This window comes from Brassica napus, chromosome C7 (assembly GCF_020379485.1).
Source record: "Brassica napus cultivar Da-Ae chromosome C7, Da-Ae, whole genome shotgun sequence".
Classification (NCBI taxonomy): Eukaryota; Viridiplantae; Streptophyta; class Magnoliopsida; order Brassicales; family Brassicaceae; genus Brassica; species Brassica napus.
The window spans coordinates 2,532,939-2,551,885 of NC_063450.1; the positions used below are offsets into that span (position 1 = coordinate 2,532,939).

The following is an 18,947-nucleotide window of genomic DNA, read 5'->3' on the forward strand; positions in this document are numbered from 1 at the left end:
TAAAAAATAGCAATGCCCTTGTAATAAAAAAAGTATCGATCTTTTGTCCTCACCCAAACAGAAACTCCTCGATTTCGTGCTTTTCATTGCCAAGCAAACTCAGGATCTACCAAACCCAGGTGAAATTTTCGATTTTGTAGTATGGGTCGGTAGCGAATTTAGGTAAAGGAGTCGTTTTTGTTATTTTGTTGATTTGGGATAGATTAATGGTAGATGATGGCTCAACAAGTGAAATTTCATATGCCTAACGATGATAGTTCAGTGACGAGGACTCGTCGGGCCTCGCCTAACCATTTAAACGACAGACCCAGCTCCGAGGTAAGTGACGAGAGTCGCTCGTTTTTTAGTTTGTTTAATGTTAGAATTTGCGTTGACGGTGTTACTGAAACTAGACATGGTTCTGGTCATTTGGTTCTTCAGTGTGATGGTAGTAATTGCCAGGAGAAGGGGACAAGAAACAGTTTTGTTTCGTGTAGAAGTTTGGATGATTTGTTGTCCGAGTGTACTTATAAAGCTGTGAGGAGGAAGACATGGAATGGGTTTGGAAGTAAAACCAGAACTAATCTTTTTACTTCAGGGAACACTGTAAAGGATGATAGTGATAGTGTTTTTGAATCTCACAGTGAAAGACAAGAATGTAGTGAATCTCTGACTCAAGTAAGAAGAGTTTCTCCGTACTTCCAGCACAAACAAGGGTGTAATTCTGATAGTGAGTCTTCTAAAACGCAAAGTGGAAGCAGTACTAGGAAAGCTAAAGTCCAAAGAGTTTCTCCATACTTGCAGGCATCAACTAGGAAAACATGCAGCAAAGCTCAACCTAAAGTCCGAAAAGTTTCTCCATACTTCCAGGGATCAACTGTTCCAAACCAGCCAAGAGATATGCGTCAATACTTTAAGGTCGTGAAAGTTTCAAGATATTTCCATGGCCTGTCTGCCCAAGTAAATGAATCACAAAAGGAGATACCAAGAAGGGTGAGGAAAACTCCTCTTGTGAGCCCTTCTCTGTCTCAGTCTCAGAAGACTGATGAGGCATACCTGCGGAAAACGCCTGATAACACATGGGTGCCTCCGCCATCTCCATGTAATCTACTTCAAGAAGATCACTGGCATGATCCATGGCGGGTGCTGGTCATATGTATGCTTCTCAACAAAACTTCTGGTGCACAGGTTCTGTCCTCTTTCCTCTCCCTTTTAAACTTATATAATTTTAGTAGAGAGTAGGAAGTGAGACCTACTGTCTCAGAAGAAGTAGATGCAAGTCTTTTGTTTTGATGAGTAATTGATTCAGACATGACTGCAACTGCTTGCTCTTGTAAGAAGAAAAAGCTCACTTGTTGGTCAGTTGATTTTTCTTAACGTGATTGCAGACGCGGGGGGTGATATCAGACCTGTTTGCGCTGTGTCCTAATGCAAAGACTGCTACAAAAGTCGAAGAGAAAGAGATAGAGACTCTGATAAAGCCTCTTGGACTACAGAATAAGAGATCCAAAATGATAAAACGGTTTTCTCTCGAGTATCTTCAAGAGAGCTGGACTCATGTGACTCAACTGCATGGCGTTGGAAAGTAAGTCTTTGAATACTAAGATTTTATTTCTGTTGAGAGTTTTTGTTCATTAGGGAATTATTCATTCATAGGTATGCAGCGGATGCGTATGCCATATTCTGTAATGGGAAGTGGGATTGTGTGAGACCTGATGATCATATGCTAAACTATTACTGGGAATTCCTCAGGATTCGGTTTAGGTTATGAGTGGGAAGAAAATTGTGCTGATTATATTTTCTTTGCTCTGTTTTTTTCTTTTTGTCACAAATGTTGAAAAGTTGTAAATGATAGAGATCTTAACTTAATGTTGGTTTAATCTTATATTGTGTAATGTCTCTGGTATCGTATTTATGTGTTTAATATTTGTCAAATGTGATCCGACTACATTGTTCAAGCCAGAGACTTATGCATTACCAGGATGGATCTCTAATTGGGTAAAGCTAGATATTCTACAGTACTGAAACTATTACACGATCAACTTGCATTGCTTTATAAACGAAAAGAGGCATTTACTTTGTACTTCCCTTGGAAAGAAATTTATATTCTACCAGTTCAGTGGCATGCTCTATGTCTTGGACTGTTTGCGGCTATAATAGCTCTTTTTGGTGCCGCTTAATGAACAACAAGTAAGAGCTTTTCAAGATTCTGTAATAGCTCTGTTTGCGGCTATAATAGCTCTTTTTGTTTCTGCTTGTGTGTCAGGAGTTTTATGGTCCTGCAGGGTTGGAAGAGCTTTATCCGCAAGCCTTGGCACTTTACAAGATCGCGTACAATCATGCAATCAAAATGAATAACGTTCGAAACTGTGGGTTTGTGTGGAAGGTTGCAGGACCGGTCCTGTGCAGGTTCTACATTGAGAAAACGGAGGAAAGTTCCTTAGTATGTCCACTCGGTGTGTTTAAGGTGCTTTTGGGTTGAGCACAAAGCACATGTTATCTGCCCTGTTCTTGTAATATAAATAAGCCTTTTGTTGTGATCATGTAAGATAAGAAGCGTGTGAGTCAAGTATCTTACCTTAGTAAAAGCCCGTTTGTTTTTGTTCTAATCTAATCAAGAAGTGTTGTAATGCCTTTTGTTAAGTTTTATGAATGTAGAACCTATTTTCATGTGTATAACGAAGCTTGTATTATATTTATAATAATTAGCTACCACTGCACCAGAGTTGAGTAATCTTACAATTTGTAATTAATCTAAATCTTCCTCATTCCCTATTTTACTAATGACTTTGGTTGAGGATGATGAGATCACATATTTATTATAAAGGGAAATATATCAGAAGTGACTGATATTCAGGAGTTTCTTCGAGTTACTTGTGTTTCCTTATCATGTTTCGAATCACAGTGAGGGAACCAGTGGCCAAGGGGTAGTAAACTTGGCGCTGGAGGAAGTCAAGAAACTCTACCCACAAGCCTTGACATTGAAAGAGCATTGTTTACCTTCTGCACAATTTTACTTAGGTTAATGATAAGCCTTTGTTGCTTCAAATAAGCGTGTTAGGTGAGTAAACTAACCAAAGATGTGATGTGGTTCTCTTGTTTCCCTGACAGCATTAAACCTAGTTAATTAAGTAAAATAAAAAAAAAGCAGAGTGACATGTATACATAATCTTTTTTTTTTTTGACAACACATGTATACATAATCTGAAGAGCACAAAGTCATTATGTTAACATTTACAGTTGTGAAATTGAAAATTGCTTGGAAAAACTCTACGAGAAGCAGAGGGTTTATTAATTATATTGTGTACTATAAATTTTACATAAGTAGGTATAAAAAAAATTAATTTGTATAGTTAAGTTTTTAATTCTATAAGTAAAATAGGGTTTAGTATAGTCAAGTTTTTAATTTTATAAGTAAAATATGGTAAACACAATTTTAATGTACGTTATATAAAAAATATTTTCTTTATAAGTATATGTATATAACTTATTTAAAAGACAAGTTAGAAGATGATTAAAAAGATTTAAGAACTATTAAGTGTTTTTTTAAATATCTAGTATCCATAATATGAAGAACACAAAGTCCCTTTATATGTATAATAATTTAACTACTAGCCACTTCTTCAAGGCTGATTTGGTAAATCCGTTTGGTCACTAATCCTCCAGGGTGAATGTGATTTTATGAATATGTACAGAAAAAATGTCGTATTTTCTGTTAGGCTTTGACCATTTACCCGGACCGAAGAGCCAAACCAGAACTGACCCAAAAAACCGGTTCGGATCGGGTACATTGTAAACCCATTTTATCTTATAGGGTCTAATTTCTGAAGACGTGCAGTTCTTAGATCCGACCCAAACCACACCCTATACCCAATCAGGTATTAGTTGACTAGAGTTTTAATAACCACCCTACCCTATACTATCTATTGATTTCTACTTGCTCGATTTACCATTAGTTCCCTTTGTTCGTTTACACTCCCCCCCCCCAAAAGAGATTAAAACGAAGAGATTATCGATTTATAAACTGTAAATCCGAAACCACACGGCAAACACCGTCAAACTGGAGTCCCATAAGAATCAAGTTCTTCAGATTCTAAATCAGAGCCTAACCCTAACGTCTCCTTCATTAGCGTCCTCTCAAAATCGATTGAGGGTAAGTCTCTAACTTTTGTTTTAATTCTTGTTTATGGTTTTGGTTTAATCCGAGTCTAAGATTATTGTGTTCCTTGCTTTCGAATTGTTTCTTGTTTAGGGTTTAATATTTCTAGGTCGATTCCGACTTCAAATTTGATAATGTTGTTGTTTGTTCTTTGGTTTAATTTAACTTCTTGACTGCTTAGAGAAATGGGATATCAAAAGAGTGTTCAACATAACTGTAGATAATGCCACATCAAACAGTTTAGCAATGAGAAATTTTAAAGAAGCTTTTAAGGAAAAAAATGGAGATGAGACATTGGTTTCAGATGGCCGGTTTATGCATTTTTGTGTGCTACTCCTACACTCAAGCTGATTGTTGGAGAAGGTTTGCAGGAGATAGACAGCAGTGTAAACTCCATTCGTATTGCCATTCATTTTTTGAGGTCTTCAACACCGAGGTCCATTAAGCAGGGTGTAGAGTCAGGAAGAATTCAAAGATGAAACTTACCTTTAGGTGTGAAAACAAGGTGAAATTACACATGTATGATGCTAGAACAGGCTATGAAGTTTAAGGTGGATTTTGACAAGATGGAAGCCTATGACAAGTCCTATAAAGACTACGTCAATGAAAATGTGGAGGAAAAAAAACTACTTGGACCACCAAGCAAAGATGCTTGGAAAGCAGTTAATAGGTTAGTCCAATTTTTAATAATTTTCCACAAAGCTACTTTGGTTATGTCTGCTACAAATTCGGTTTGTGCGCATAAGTTGTTTCATGTAATCATCACCGTAACGAAGAACATTAGTGGATTAAGCATGTCTTCTAGTCCAGATGAAATTTTAAAGTTTAAGGGAGCAACCATGTTAAGGAAACTAGGAAAGTATTGGGGTCCATTTGGGACAAATTTTGAGATGAATAAGCTTATCATTGTTGTTGGTGTTCTTGACCCAACAAAGAAAATGAATTTTTTCACAAAGTGTTTTTTGAAGTTGTATGGAGCAGGTTCAGTTCTGATTACTCATTTGAATGATGAAGTAGAAGACATTTTGAGGAGTTTGTTTGATGACCAGTACAACAACAATGGCACTCTTGGTGGTTTGGTTGCATCAGTTCATCGTCAGTCTAAGGAGCATCTTCTGAATCTCAGTCACAAGATCAATTTGGAGATGAAGTATCTCAGATAACAATACTTGGGAATGGGCTTGTCTATGAGCGCATAAAGGACATCTACAACGAGCATGTTAGAAAAACAGGATTTCAAAAAAAGAAGAAGATAGATATGTATTTGAAAGAGAATGTGGAGAATCCAAATCTTATAGATGGGTCAGAGTATGATGTACTCTCATATTGGAAGGTTAATCATGCAAAATATATGGTTTATCTCACTAGTAGCTAGGGATATAATTGCAATCCAAGTGTCTTCGGTAAAATCAGAATTTGCCTTCAGCACTAGTGGCCGAGTTTTAGACTCAAGCAAAAGCTTCTTAACACAGTATATGATAGAAGTATTAATGTGTACCGAGCAGTGGCTCAAATGTGAGATTAAACTCAAAGGAAAATGAGTCATAAGAAAGAAATAAATGCTTAAGCAATTAGAGATGTAAGATAATCTTATAAGATGTATAATTTATGGTTTTTATCTCCTTCTTTATAATTACATCTCTATAATATTTGTGTTACGTTTTCATTCTTGATAATTAAATTCATTCTTGTTGTTTTAAATTTCAGATGTTGATTGGAGATAGAAGATAAAGTTTGAATGTTGCTGCTCATAATTCATAAGTACCTAGACCGAGTTATCACTTTGTTGTTGTTTTTGGTTTGTTATTTATGTTTTGGTTGTTCTTTATGGTTTTGAATTGCCACTTGATCAGTTTTTATGTCTATTACTGGTGGTAGCGCCGGGTTTGTATGTTTTGTTTTCTAATGTGTTCAAAATGTTTTTTTATCTATTTGATAGTGGTTAGTAGTAGTAGTGTGTTACTTTGTTTTGTAGTTGCTTAGGTCAAAAATAAATAGCACAAATGGTTTTCATAGATTAATGCAATAAAAATAGAATAAATAGCTGATAGTTGTATCAAAGTAAATATAGTTAAACTTAAAACATAAAGTAAAGTCGATGAAAACTGTTGAGTGATGCATGAGATATGTTGATTAATAATGTAAATCTCCTATTGTCTGAATAAGTTGCTCATACTCGAAAATAACTAATTGATAGTCAGTTGATTGGTAACGATATGGTTTGATTACTGGCGTCTGTTCCCACTTTATTTTTTTTTTTTCTTGAAAACAGTTACGGCAGTTGTTTCTAATTGTTATCACTGGTTCAAATAAAGCACTGATGGTTATTTATTTTTTTGTTCTATCAGGTGCTGCAATTGTTTTGAGGTTAATTTATTCCATTTGTCTCCGCTGGTTTCATCATACTTTCAGGTGGACTTTTGTTTAAGCCTCGGACCCGAGTCTTATATTTTGGGGGTGTTTTAAGGACCTTTTTATTTTTAATGGGGGTAAGCTATGTGTTGATGTCACCCGTTTGGTCGTTTGGTTTGCATGGTTTGGGATACTTTGATTTGGGCTTTTGTTTCCAAGAGAGGTTGAGTTCTTGTGTTTGATGTTTTTATTTATGGAGGTGTGTTAGTGTTATGAGCAGTAATCAAATTTTGGTTCATGTTCATGTGCGGAAGAATTATGGGTACACTATTTATTATTTTGATGTGTTTGTAACTAATAGTTATTCGGGGTATGAATTTTATTAAAAGAGGTGTTAATGTGCACGACGTTAATATGTTTGTAGATATTTTTATATGAAAGCAACAGATCTTCACATCTGCATGTATATGTTGTCTAGGTCTTTCCTGTGGCAGCTAGCTAAGGGGTTTTGTTGTCATGACGACTTATTATGAACTTTGGTTTGCTTTGTAGACTGTGATTTGTTGGAGCATTATTTTGTTATGTTTCCAACAGGTCTCAGCTCTCGCTTTGTTTTGATCAGATATAATTTGTTTGCTTAACTCTTGTTTTTGAGAGGAGAAGAACACGAAGAAATAAACTTTTGAAGAGTTTTTCTACGCAAAGGTTTTTTTTTAAATACATGACAAAATAGATGTCAATACATATAATTTTCTCCGCCGACTATTTTTACATTCCACTTTTTCCAATTTTTACATGTTACATGGTAAATTAAAGAACTTTGTATATGAAAAAATATTAAAATGGGCCAAAAACATCAAATTACATAATATATTGTAACATACGAATTACTGTGATTTTTTTTTTGGACTGACCGTGATTTTTTTTTTGAACTATAGTATATTAGATTCAAAGGATTAAGTCATTTAGTTCTACTAATATTATAAGAAATTCAGAAAAGATTCACTAAAATGTGGTGTTCATATTTTCATATTCTTGGCAAAAAGATTGAGTCGGAGTAAAATATAAACCTCTAGCATTCACTCTGGATTAATTTTTATCATTTGCATGGAGGTCGATATATGCACTAATAGTTGCATTTTTTAATTCTCTGATATTATATTTATGTATGCTCCCACATCACGTGAATCATGTGATGTTAAAACATTGATCAGATTAATAAATAACAAATCGTCGTATGATCATATATACAATGAAAACATATTTACGTGTGTATATATATGCCTTAGAATGGGCTCGCAAAAAAAAACAAAGAGGATACTCTAAAGTGACCATATGTAACCATTCGCGTTGATAGGTACTATCGAGAAGCAAATGTAACAATTTATAACCTTACAATATGTCAATTCAGCACCACTTCATTCCTTGTACAATCTTTGCCTTCACTCATGTCGTATTGATTGAGTTTTCAATAAGCTAAATGTATATAACAGCAAAGTTTTTGCCAGTTTGATCTTCTCTGTGAACTCTTGGATAACTGGTTCAATATTTTTTTGTTTATCATAAACCAGACCTTGAAAACATATTTGCTGAACCTTAGGGAGCATACTGCTTTAATTTCTTATGAGAACTTGAACAAATGAATTAAGGATAATTAGAAGTCAAAATCTGAAGCACTGACTCACACTCAGATCTTATGCCAACAAAGAAGAAATAAAGAAAACCATTAATGAATCCTACGCTCATTTACATGCTGCTCCAGTTTACATGCTGATCCCATATGGAGCAGAGTTGGTGAAGCGGTTGGCTCTGCTTGCAAAATGGATACTTAAAATTAACTGAATACATGACCATAAAGCTTTGATAAGTCGATTGACTAATCTTGCGCTCCAAATGAGTAAAAAAGAGCCAGGATAAGCTAAACTTGTCGTTGTTTTGTGTATGTCACATAAATATTTTTTTTTTGAGAAAGAGTCTATCCTCTAAGTTCCCATTTTCCATGAAGTCATACACCAAGTACCCATATTAAGGACACGCATGAAGGAGAAGAACCATGTGGTGATGTCTTATGAAACTTAGAACCTCGACCTCGTGTTGAAATTGCTTCTTTTCTTGAGCAGCATCAGATCTTAAGACTTTAATGCAACAGGGGCGTGATCAAGTGTGCCTTTATAGCCTGGTCTGTATCAGTCTTTTCTTACTTTTCTGTCTCTTGCTAATATGTCAGTAGCTTCTTCAATCTCTTCTATATAGTATATTCCTTACTAGACATTGTTCAGTACCATGGCACTAAGCACACCGTTTTTCTCGTGTGATTCCATTCTCTCTTTCATTTCTGCTTGCTTCCTTCTTTGTCCTTCGTTCCTATTGTATTGTATCACTTCTCTCCTTTAAGAGAGAACTTGTGACAGCCATAGGAGGTCTTTGTGTAACTTCCATTCTATATGCATCAGTCTTGATGAATTCGTTGAGGATTCTTGCTTCCATATACTGAGGGTACCCAAAGTCAGTCATCTCATCAAGTAATGCATACTGCCATCACCATAAATCAATTTGAACATCGAACAAAAGAAAAACTTTCTTAAAACAGTATAGTATAAGAGGTGTGGCAGAAGTAACATACCATTACGACAAAGTGAACCTTGGAGATTCTTCCTCTAACTACTCACGATAATGTTTAAAGACCTAAAAGCTAAATAATTATGTGTACGCCTTAGAAGACTGCCAGTATTACAGTTATGTGTGGATGTAAGTGATCCCATTTGACTGTATATCACCCTGACCAACCAAACAACATAATGAGAAATGAATACTCTACTTCAAATCCAAACTATATAACCTAAGGTCCCTAATCAAACTTGTTCGTTACTTACAACAGTTTCAAATTCAGACCAAGTGAGTCCATTGCTTTGAAAGGTTTCAGTTTCACTTGGGAACTTTATCATACACAAATTCCATGTTTTCAAGTCACATACACGACTTTCTCAGAAGACCACAGAGGAAATCGGAAAACAAAAACCTCTTTCTCGATGAGCTTGGAGAAGAAGCGTTCAGCTTGAGCGGCGAAGACATCACCGTGGTAGTCACGCCAGACGGTAACACAACCTTCGATATTGAGCAGAATCAGCACCTCCTGCCATGTTTTTCTTCTCTTTCTTCTCAAGGATTGTCGAATTAGATCTAAATGCGGCAGTTCAATTGACGATACCTGGTGAAAACACACAGCAACTAACAACATGCCATTTGCCAATAATTTCAAGATATGTAAGATTCAATCGGCAGAAATTACATTTTCATGAACCATGACCATATCAATTCCCATAAGCTCTCCACCTTCCTTCACATTCCTTGCTAACAACAGAGGACACTCGTGAAAACAGTCTCCCGACACCACCAGCCTTCAAATCAGGCAGAAGCAGTTGAGGAATAGCCATACTCGATCCGCTCTTACAGAGAGTTTTGGAGTGGAGAAAGTGAGAACCAATGTGAAATCTGTGACAGAGGTAGGAAGGTAGAAGGATTACGAAGCCTTGGATTGATTTTATTGACTGCCATCAATAACATCGAGTTATTAATCGACGTGAGTGGAGGCTAAGCGTAATGTTTACTGTTACAAATAGAAGGTGGTGGCTGTGAATTTTGAAGAATGTAGAGGAAGAGTAGCATAATGGATCTCAAAGCTTATTCAGAATGAAAGCCCATTTAGCTGAATAACGTAGATAAGAAATGAAATCTGAAAATTTTAAAGTGCCACGTGTCACTATTAGCCCCATGTTCTGTGCTGAGGTGGAGGGCTGAGGAGAGAGACAACTCTCATTTATTATTATAGATAGATTTGGTAAAATTTATATATCAAAACTATGCTTTTATTCTTTTGAATTTTGTGTTGAAATTTGCAGGTTTAGTGTTATCAGGTTACAGGTTTTCGGGTCCAATTTCGGGTATAGGGTAAGATATACCCAAATTGTACCCAAAATGTATAAATGGACCTGAAATTTTCACATAAACCGACTCAAAATTCTGATTTGAAAATTATAAATTTTGAAATTTTTACTAGTTGATGTAGGTGAGTGAACACAAGTACAAAAACGCAGTGCATGAACACATGTACTTGATGAAGATTGGTGAAACTGATTTGGATTGGGTTTTGTGTAGATGCATGTATGTGGATCCGAAGATGTGCACTTTGCGTGTGTGTTTGCCATTTGGAAAATTGTATGTAGAGAATTTTGAGCGATCAAACATAGAAACCCATCCACATTGATATGGAACGTCAAACGATTTATTAAATATATATCTACAACAAAACATCTATGGTCCTTGCATGTGGTGATATGCATTGAGTAAATGTTCATATGTTGTGATGGATGTGTATGCATGGATTCGTTATTGAGAATTGATTGATGCATTGTGTCTTTAATCCTAACATTTACATAAGAATCTCTATTAGGTGATAGAAAACATAAAGTGTAAGCAAAAGAATTTGACATATGAGTGGATTGATGTTTTGTAGACGGGTGTTCCATGGACAGATAACTTGTGGACGGTTTGGTTTAATAAAAAATATTTTTGATATTTTTTATTTTTAAGTGAATTTTATTTTGGTTTTAGTCAGTTTAAAGTTTAAAGTTATATGGTTCATAATTAGCCAATTAAAACCATGATCTATGGGTAATTAAGCTTGAATTATCAGTTCGGAGAAAAATAAATTTATAATTATTAGTTCCTAGATAAAGATTTAATATATAATAATTCCTTAAAATATATATATATATATATAATAGTTCTTGTAGGTAAATAGATTGTATATCCTTTGTATGTCCATGTATTTCTCCAAAAAAAAGTTGTGTGTTTGCATTTAAAATTCTCTTAAGCCTCCATGTGAACGTACCTTTATGAATATGTGCAGAAGAAATGTCGTCGTTACTTTTGTGAAATTGAAAATTCTCCTCAAAATCTCTAGGAGAAGCATAGGAATCGCAATTGGCGCCATTTTAAAATTTAGGCGGCGAAAAAATGTTGCCTTTCGGTAATATATGACTAACATTAGGGGTAGAAACGTCAATTCCGATTATTAGTCTCTTTTAACTATTATACAAAGTTGCGTGGCTCTTTCTTGTCAATCAATTTGACACGGTGAAAAGATTTTCTTTTTGGTTAGCCAATAATAAACTAATACTTCCTTCTCTGTGAAGTTTCCTCGACTCTTTATAAAAGACTCACTCTACACTCCAAAGAGAAAACCATACAACAAGAAGTGAACAAAACACAAAACACAAAACACAAAACACAGAGAGAAATGGAAAACAGAACTAGTCAGCATGTTAACGGTGGCGATCAAGCTTCTTCACGGTCAGAGAACACTCTTCCTGGTCCTGTTGAAGCAATTTTGGAGGAAGTCTACAGGAAACACAATCTTGGTCCGATAAGTGATGAGACTAGGCAGAGACTGTCTTTGGTTTCTGAGGAGTTGGCTTCTGATACTCTCAGGGAAGTCTTAAACTCCAATCATGTGAGGACGACCCACGATAGATTCATCAACTTTTTGCTTGACCAGGCCATTAATGGCTCTCCACAGTCTCCTCCTGCAAGACACCGTCTTCGTCTTCGAGGTCAGTTATCACAAACAGAGAATAGTGAAAATATGTAATTTCTTATGCTCAAGAGTAGTTTACTATGTTTGCTTGTAGAAGAGATGTCTCTTGACTCTGAAGCTCCTTCTCCAAAGTGTATGAAAAGAGAAAGCTATGAAGGATCTCAGCACATTCCTCCTGAGATCTTAGCTTTGGGTGAACTTGAGTTTAAGAAGGCGTTTCTGTTGCTTAGCTACATTCCTGGGTATGTTATCTCACTTTTTTAATCTATTTTAAAGTAATATTTACCTCTTCTGTGATACTTAAAAAATAAATATTGTATGTTTTATAGGAAATCGCTGGCTCAGGTTATAACTGCTGATGAGATCATGCAGTGGAAGGACTTGTCTATGGTTGCATATGAGGCAGTGGTCTGGGAGCGCTTGGGAAAGGATTATTGTTCCCCAACAGACCGTACAGTGGTATACATTATTGCTGTTTGCTCTGCTGTATTTTAAGTCTTATTTATATTTTATGATTTGCATTTCTAAAAGTATATTGACAAGAAACTGAGACTTATGTTTAAATTACATAATTCCTTTTTCTACAGGCACTTGAATGGGATAGTGGCAAGACTCATTATTATCAGTGTCATGTTGCTTTGGACGGAAGTTACACACTCAAGGTTCATTTCACTCTTTAACTACTATTTTTCATTAAGGTTTTTTTTTTTTTAAGTAAAAGGGCCAATGTTTACATTTTCTCATGTCGCATATCTACTTTGTGTTATAAGGCGTCTAATTTATGAGATACTTGTAGAAACTGTTGAAAGAAGTCTTTTGCAAGTTGCTATCATATGTCTATTACACATCGTATCTTAGTGGTAGGATAAAGTATTTGACATTGACTCAACCTACTGATACTTATGTTCACAGGGTCCTCTTCTTGAACCCACTGGAACACACTTGCACAAGGTCTTGGGTGATGATAATGTTTTGACAGTCAAGTTTGCAGATGTCCAAAACAAATCGTCAACTTGTAGTAATGACCCTTACTCTGCATACAAAAGGATTGCCAAGGATGGTATCATGATTGGGTTACGCCGTTATCAATTTTTTGGTGGGTCTCTTTCCTTGTTATTTTTTGATTCCATTAACTTATCATTCATGTCACTGCACATACAACACTTTTTCATTTGTTAAATATTCTTTCTTTGGGTTTAGAAACTAGATATTTAGAGCTTCTTTTAACACTCTGTTGAAACAGTTTTCAAAGATGGAGGGAAAGAAGAGAAGAAGAAAGACTTTTCTACAAAAGGAGTGAAATGCTACTTTATACGCACAGACTCTGCATCTTCGAATGACTTGGGAGATCCCTATATCTTTTCATGGAAGTCAATCCATGAAGCTCGTATGCATTTTATGCATGTCCACACATTGCCATCTCTTGCCAAGTATATGGCAAGGTACTCAAGTTTCTTCTCTGAGCCTCTACTGGAGGCATGCTAATATGTTTCATCTTTGAACCTTTTTGTTGATGCTTCAGGTTTTCTTTAATTCTTTCAAAGACTAAGAAGCTTGAAGTTGACATGGCTGGGATTACCTTTGAAGAAATAGATGATATACACTGCCGTGTACGTCTTTCTTAATACATGTGTCCTTCAAGAACTGCGTCTACTTAGTTGTAGTCTCTAATGTGGTTCCAGTTGCAGGATGAGAATGATAAAGATGTTCTTGATAAGAATGGGAAACCTCGTATACATTCAGATGGCACTGGCTACATCTCTGAGGACCTTGCTCGGATGTGTCCAGTAAATGTGTATAAAGGGAAATGTCTCAGGAGTGATACTGTTCAGGTATGTTCTCTATTTCCATGACAAAGGGAAATGTCTTAGGTTCACTTTGTTCACTCTTTATGTTTTTTTTTTCTTACTTAGGTGCAGGGAGCCTGTAAACAAGACCCGGTATGTAATAAAGTCTACACTCCCCCTCTTTATGACTGATTGTATTACTGATGAAAGCAGTAACATTAATGCTTCTTTTCCAAACAGCCTCTTCTGATCCAGGCCCGGATGTTTTATGATGGCTTTGCTGTTAAGGGAACTTTTCTCTTAAAAAAGAAAGTAAGCCTGCTCACTTTTTTTCATTACAAAAACCATATTTGTTTGTTTAAATCTTTGCGAGTTATTCCTTATAATGCCCCCAAATTGTGGCAGCTTCCTCCTCGAACTGTCCAGGTTCGACCTTCTATGATCAAAGTCTCTAAAGATCCAGCTTTGTCAAATATTAGCACCTTTAACTCCTTAGAGGTAGTCAATACAAGGTATGTGTTTACTGGATACAAAATTTCTCTCCAAATGTAATTGTAGTAACATTTCGTTGTTTCCATCATCCAGTAATCCACCAAAAAGAACAAAGTTATCAAGAAACTTGGTTGCGCTGCTTAGCTATGGAGGAGTCCCTGATGAATTCTTTCTGGATATTTTGCTCAACACGCTGGAAGAGCACAAAACCATCTTCAACAACAAACGTGCTGCTCTTAAAGGTCCTTAACATTCTTAAGTCCCTAGAAACTTATTCCGTAACTAATGATTCATCTTCTAAGAAGTCATTTTATTTATGCAGCTGCCCTTAATTATGGAGATATGGACGATCACAACGCTGCACAAATGATTTTGGCTGGTATCCCACTTGACGAACCACACTTGCAGGATCAGCTGTTTACTTTTTCAAAAACAGAGAAGAATGGTCTCAAAGCAGGAAGGCTTCCTGTCAGTGAATCATACTATCTCATGGGTACCGTTGATCCCACCGGAGAGTTGAAGGAAGATGAAGTCTGTGTCATCCTGTATAATACCCAATCTCTTGCTCTTTCACTTTTGAGTCTTTACATGGGAATTTTGAGTTGGATATTCATTTCCTCACTACCTTTTTTGGTGTGGTTTTGTGTAGCGAGTCTGGCCAAATCTCAGGGAATGTGCTAGTTTACAGGAATCCTGGACTACATTTTGGGGACATACATGTACTTAAGGCAACATATGTCCAGGCCTTGGAGGAGTATGTAGGAAACTCCAAGTATGGTGTGTTCTTCCCTCAGAAAGGTCCAAGATCTTTGGGTGATGAGATTGCAGGTGGTGACTTTGATGGTGATATGTATTTCATCTCCAGAAATCCAGAGGTAAATAACATTCATTAGAATGTAAAATTGTTTTTATATATTATATATTATATATAATGCACCAAATTAGAAAGTAAAATTGTTTATTGGTGCGACCTGATATTCTCTGGTTTGCTTTCTTCTTAAGCTACTTGAACACTTCAAATCAAGTGATCCCTGGGTGAGTTTGACTCCTCCTGATAACATTAACTCTGCTAAGAACCCAAGCGAGCTTTCACCAGAAGAGTTGGAAGAAGAGCTTTTCAATATGTTCTTGAAGACAAGATTCCATGCTAGGTATTCTCAACTTACTTTTTAATACCAAAAATTTTCAAAAAATGTGTATCTTTGGGATTCATTTTTCTTTTTCGTTTACAGCAATGTTGTAGGGATGGCTGCTGATAGCTGGTTAACAATAATGGACCAATTTCTCACACTAGGAGATGAGAGGGCTAAGGAAAAAGCTGAAATGAAGGAGAAATTGTTGAAGCTGACTGATATATACTATGATGCTCTTGATGCACCCAAGAAAGGTGCTAAGTTCTATCTTCCTCAGGAGCTGAAGTCTGACGTTTTCCCACATTACATGGAGCGGGGTCAGAAGTTCAAGTCCACTTCTATTCTTGGAATGATCTATGACTTTGTTAAATCACAAGCACCAGGGGAACACACACCATCATCTGGTAATGGACCTTTCTTGTTAGAACACAGAAAAAAAATCATTATATCATCATGAATATTAGTTTAACTGTGCTTTATACAATTCAGAAATCAATAAACTCACATGTTTCAAAGATGAGCCGGTCTCTGATTTTCATATGGAGAAATATGGACGGTGGTATGATGATTACAGAAAGGAGATGAGCAAGGCGTTGAGTAACAAAGATGAATCAGCCGGTGAAGTTATTCAGAGACACAAGCAGGAAAAAAATGAATCAGCCAGTGAAGTTATCCAGAGATACAAGCACGTAAGCTCTTTGATCTGATGCTAGCAACAAAACTAATGGATCAACAATTATAAAGAAACAATTTTGAGATTCGTGTATGCTGTTTGTGTGGCAGGAGTTCTATGGTGCTGCAGGGTTTGAAGACAGCAAGAAGAGTCTGGAAGAACTTTATCCGCAAGCCTTGGCACTTTACAAGATCGTGTACGATCATGCAATCAAAATGAATAACGTTCGAAACTGTGGGTTTGTGTGGAAGGTTGCAGGATCGGTCCTGTGCAGGTTCTACCTTGAGAAAACGCAGGAGAAATCCTTCGTATCTTCACCCGCTGTGCTTAAAGAGCTTTGGGGATGAACACATAGTACTTGTTACCATCCTCTTCTTGTAGTATAAATAAGCCTTTTGTTGTGATATCATGTAACACATAAGAAGCGTGTGAGTCAAGTATCTTGTCTTAGTAAAAACCTAAGCTATAAGTTAAGATATCTCTGTTCAAGATGCGGTGTAGTAGTGCCTTTTGTTTTTAGTTCTAAATCTACCCTTATCCTTTACTGTATGATACTTTGGTGTGTGTATTTTCTTATGAAATGTTCTCTTGTAGAAAATTATGTTAAATAATAGTGAACCTTTAATTAAATTTATTTCAGTTAGTTACCAGTGTGGAGTAATCTTGAAGCTTGTAAATATATATGTACCAAATTAATCTTCAAGCTTACTGTTTCCAGACGATTCCAGCAAGACGTTGCACTTACTTAATCTATGGCTTCTTTGAAATGTTCTGCTCTGCTCTGGTAAGAAAAAAAGGAAGAAAAATATAAGCCTTATGCTTTCTAATAGGTTGCATGTTAGTCAAGTATCTTGTTTAAGTAACCTAACTTATAGGTGGAGCTCTGTGGTGAATGCCTTTTGCTATTAGTAGTTCTTTTAACCCTTAGATTTAGTGTGTATATTTGCTTATGTATTTTATTTTCGACCTAACTCTACGTGACCACTTGTGGAGTTCATGTGTTGTACAAATCTGTCTTCTTCAGTGTGACACCTCTCTGCATCCTCAAGCTTCCATTTGGCTTTTCAACCACCTTCTCCTTGATCCTTTACTATAATACATAAACAAAGTTCTTTCCTTGTAATACTTTCTTTATTGCTACTTTCAAGATGGAGGGTGTGAAGAACTCAGATTTGAAATCCTCTGTCAATGGTGGCGTTGTTGATGTCTATGGAGAAAATTCAGCCACTGTTGAGCACAGCATAACTCCATGGTCTCTTTCTGTTTTAGGTAAACAACATAACTTCTCCAAGTCACAAAACTTAAGTCTCTAAACTAACAGCTAAAATAGTAACTTTAGTTTCTTTATTTCAGTGGTTATTCATTGCTGAGAGATGCTCGCTACAACAAAGGACTTGCTTTCAGTGAGAAAGAGAGAGACACACATTACTTGCGTGGCCTTCTTCCTTTCCTCCATCTGTTGTTCAAAATCTTCAGGTGAAAAATTGGTGATTCAGTTTCTTATTTAGATATCATTGGAAGTTAGAACATTTAATTAATACAATATATAATCATGGTTGTGAAGCAGCTCATCTGAAGTAAAAAGGCTAAGTCTCCTCCGCTCGAGCCAAGATCGCTCAGATTCGATCAGCGTTGACATGACGTGGGGGTTGGTGAGAAGAGGGTAGCGATTGGCGAGGGAGTGTTGGATGGAGAGAGACGGTGGCGCGTGAGAGGCGGGGTCGGAGTGGTGGAGGGCGTAGGAGAGTAAGGGGAAGATCTCGAGATCGTGATCCATCTTTTTATTCTCTGTTTTGTTGGTCAAGGGAGGTCGAGGATCTGGGTTCATGTCTGGTTCGATGTTGGTTGGTGTGGCTGTGACTGATTCGAATCCTTGATCTGGTTCGCGGTGGTGGTTTGAGCCGGTTCAGATATGGGGATTAGATGTTCTTTCGGATCTGGTTTGTAGCTTGTCAATCGACGCTCATGGAGCCCAATGGATTCAGTTCGTCTCTCTCCTCCCTCTTTATCTAGTTAATAGTCAAGTTGTGTTCGTTTGTGGGTTGGTGTTGTCTTGTCTTCTTCGGAGTTCAGCTGTGTGTGAAGCTATATCAACGGGTCATTATTTGGCGGGGCTATGTATTCCGGGTATGGCTTTGTCGATGCTGTGCTTTCCGCTAGTCGTAGCTGCGGAACTGGGGGGCTCCTGCTTCTTCTCGTTCTCTCGATCTTTCGGTGGTGTGTGTTTGTCAAAGTCTCTTTTGTGGGGTTCGTCTTTTGGATGGTAAGTTGCTGTGGAGGTATCTACTTGCTTTCTCCTTGCCGTCATGGTGTGGAGTGAGGTTTCAAGACGAAGCAGTGGTTTCGATCTCTGGCTCTTCTCTTGCGAGGAGGTGACCATTCTCTTGCTTGTAGATGGTTGAGTTTGGGTACACGAGTGTCCGCGTGTTTGAGCCATTGGTCCTTTTTGACGTTATCCCTTCTTGGAGTTTCAAGTCTCGATCTTGTGCTTTGCTCTCGCGAGGATCTGGTTTGTCGTTGTAGATGAGTGGTTAGTAGTTATTGGCTTTATGGTGGCTTTGGTCTTTCGTTCGTTTTGGCCGTGACTGTAATCGTGAGTTTGTGGTTTCGACCTGTGGTGGTTTATGGTCCTCTCAAGTTCTGGGTTCTGGGTTCAGCACGTGCTTTTCCATTGTCTTCAGAATGATCGTTTGTCAGTCCTCGCTATGGAGTTTGATTCTGGCTCCTTAAGTTCCTAAGTGTTTAAACTACACCCTCTCTTAGCTTGCTTTAGTTA

At 36.9% G+C, this 18,947-nt stretch overlaps 2 protein-coding genes across 5 annotated transcripts; both read left to right on the forward strand.

The window, feature by feature from the left end:
* Nucleotides 1–1,864, forward strand: LOC106376420 (methyl-CpG-binding domain protein 4-like protein). 2 transcript variants are annotated; one of them, XM_013816501.3, is made up of 5 exons: nucleotides 1–119; nucleotides 214–318; nucleotides 421–1,167; nucleotides 1,368–1,564; nucleotides 1,636–1,864. In XM_013816501.3, exons 2-5 carry the CDS (start codon nucleotides 214–216, stop codon nucleotides 1,748–1,750), a joined length of 1,164 nt encoding a protein of 387 aa, XP_013671955.2. In that variant the 5' UTR covers nucleotides 1–119; the 3' UTR covers nucleotides 1,751–1,864. The 2 variants fall into 2 exon arrangements, with proteins under 2 accessions (XP_013671955.2, XP_022550692.2); XM_022694971.2 differs by having other exon boundaries at nucleotides 20–119; nucleotides 203–318.
* A 9,858-nt stretch (nucleotides 1,865–11,722) lies between these two features.
* On the forward strand, nucleotides 11,723–16,801 carry LOC106376417 (probable RNA-dependent RNA polymerase 5). Of its 3 annotated transcripts, none has more exons than XM_013816494.3 (18): nucleotides 11,723–12,102; nucleotides 12,181–12,328; nucleotides 12,416–12,545; nucleotides 12,674–12,748; nucleotides 12,999–13,182; nucleotides 13,330–13,528; nucleotides 13,609–13,696; nucleotides 13,769–13,918; nucleotides 14,000–14,026; nucleotides 14,114–14,185; nucleotides 14,279–14,385; nucleotides 14,459–14,607; nucleotides 14,688–14,910; nucleotides 15,015–15,240; nucleotides 15,368–15,516; nucleotides 15,598–15,902; nucleotides 15,988–16,187; nucleotides 16,282–16,801. In XM_013816494.3, exons 1-18 carry the CDS (start codon nucleotides 11,790–11,792, stop codon nucleotides 16,516–16,518), a joined length of 2,982 nt encoding a protein of 993 aa, XP_013671948.1. In that variant the 5' UTR covers nucleotides 11,723–11,789; the 3' UTR covers nucleotides 16,519–16,801. The 3 variants fall into 3 exon arrangements, with proteins under 3 accessions (XP_013671948.1, XP_013671950.1, XP_013671949.1); XM_013816496.3 differs by having other exon boundaries at nucleotides 13,775–13,918; XM_013816495.3 differs by having other exon boundaries at nucleotides 12,184–12,328.
* Nucleotides 16,802–18,947: the final 2,146 nt, after the last annotated feature.

Bases quoted from the DNA above. Each gene is read 5' to 3' on its own strand.
- LOC106376420 (XM_013816501.3), top strand. From the start codon at position 214: ATGATGGCTCAACAAGTGAAATTTCATATGCCTAACGATGATAGTTCA. The intron at 319-420 runs GTAAGTGACGAG...TTGGTTCTTCAG, and splicing joins ACGACAGACCCAGCTCCGAG to TGTGATGGTAGTAATTGCCA. The intron at 1,168-1,367 runs GTTCTGTCCTCT...ACGTGATTGCAG, and splicing joins ACAAAACTTCTGGTGCACAG to ACGCGGGGGGTGATATCAGA.
- LOC106376417 (XM_013816494.3), top strand. From the start codon at position 11,790: ATGGAAAACAGAACTAGTCAGCATGTTAACGGTGGCGATCAAGCTTCT. The intron at 12,546-12,673 runs GTATACATTATT...CTTTTTCTACAG, and splicing joins CCCCAACAGACCGTACAGTG to GCACTTGAATGGGATAGTGG. The intron at 14,911-15,014 runs GTATAATACCCA...GGTTTTGTGTAG, and splicing joins GATGAAGTCTGTGTCATCCT to CGAGTCTGGCCAAATCTCAG.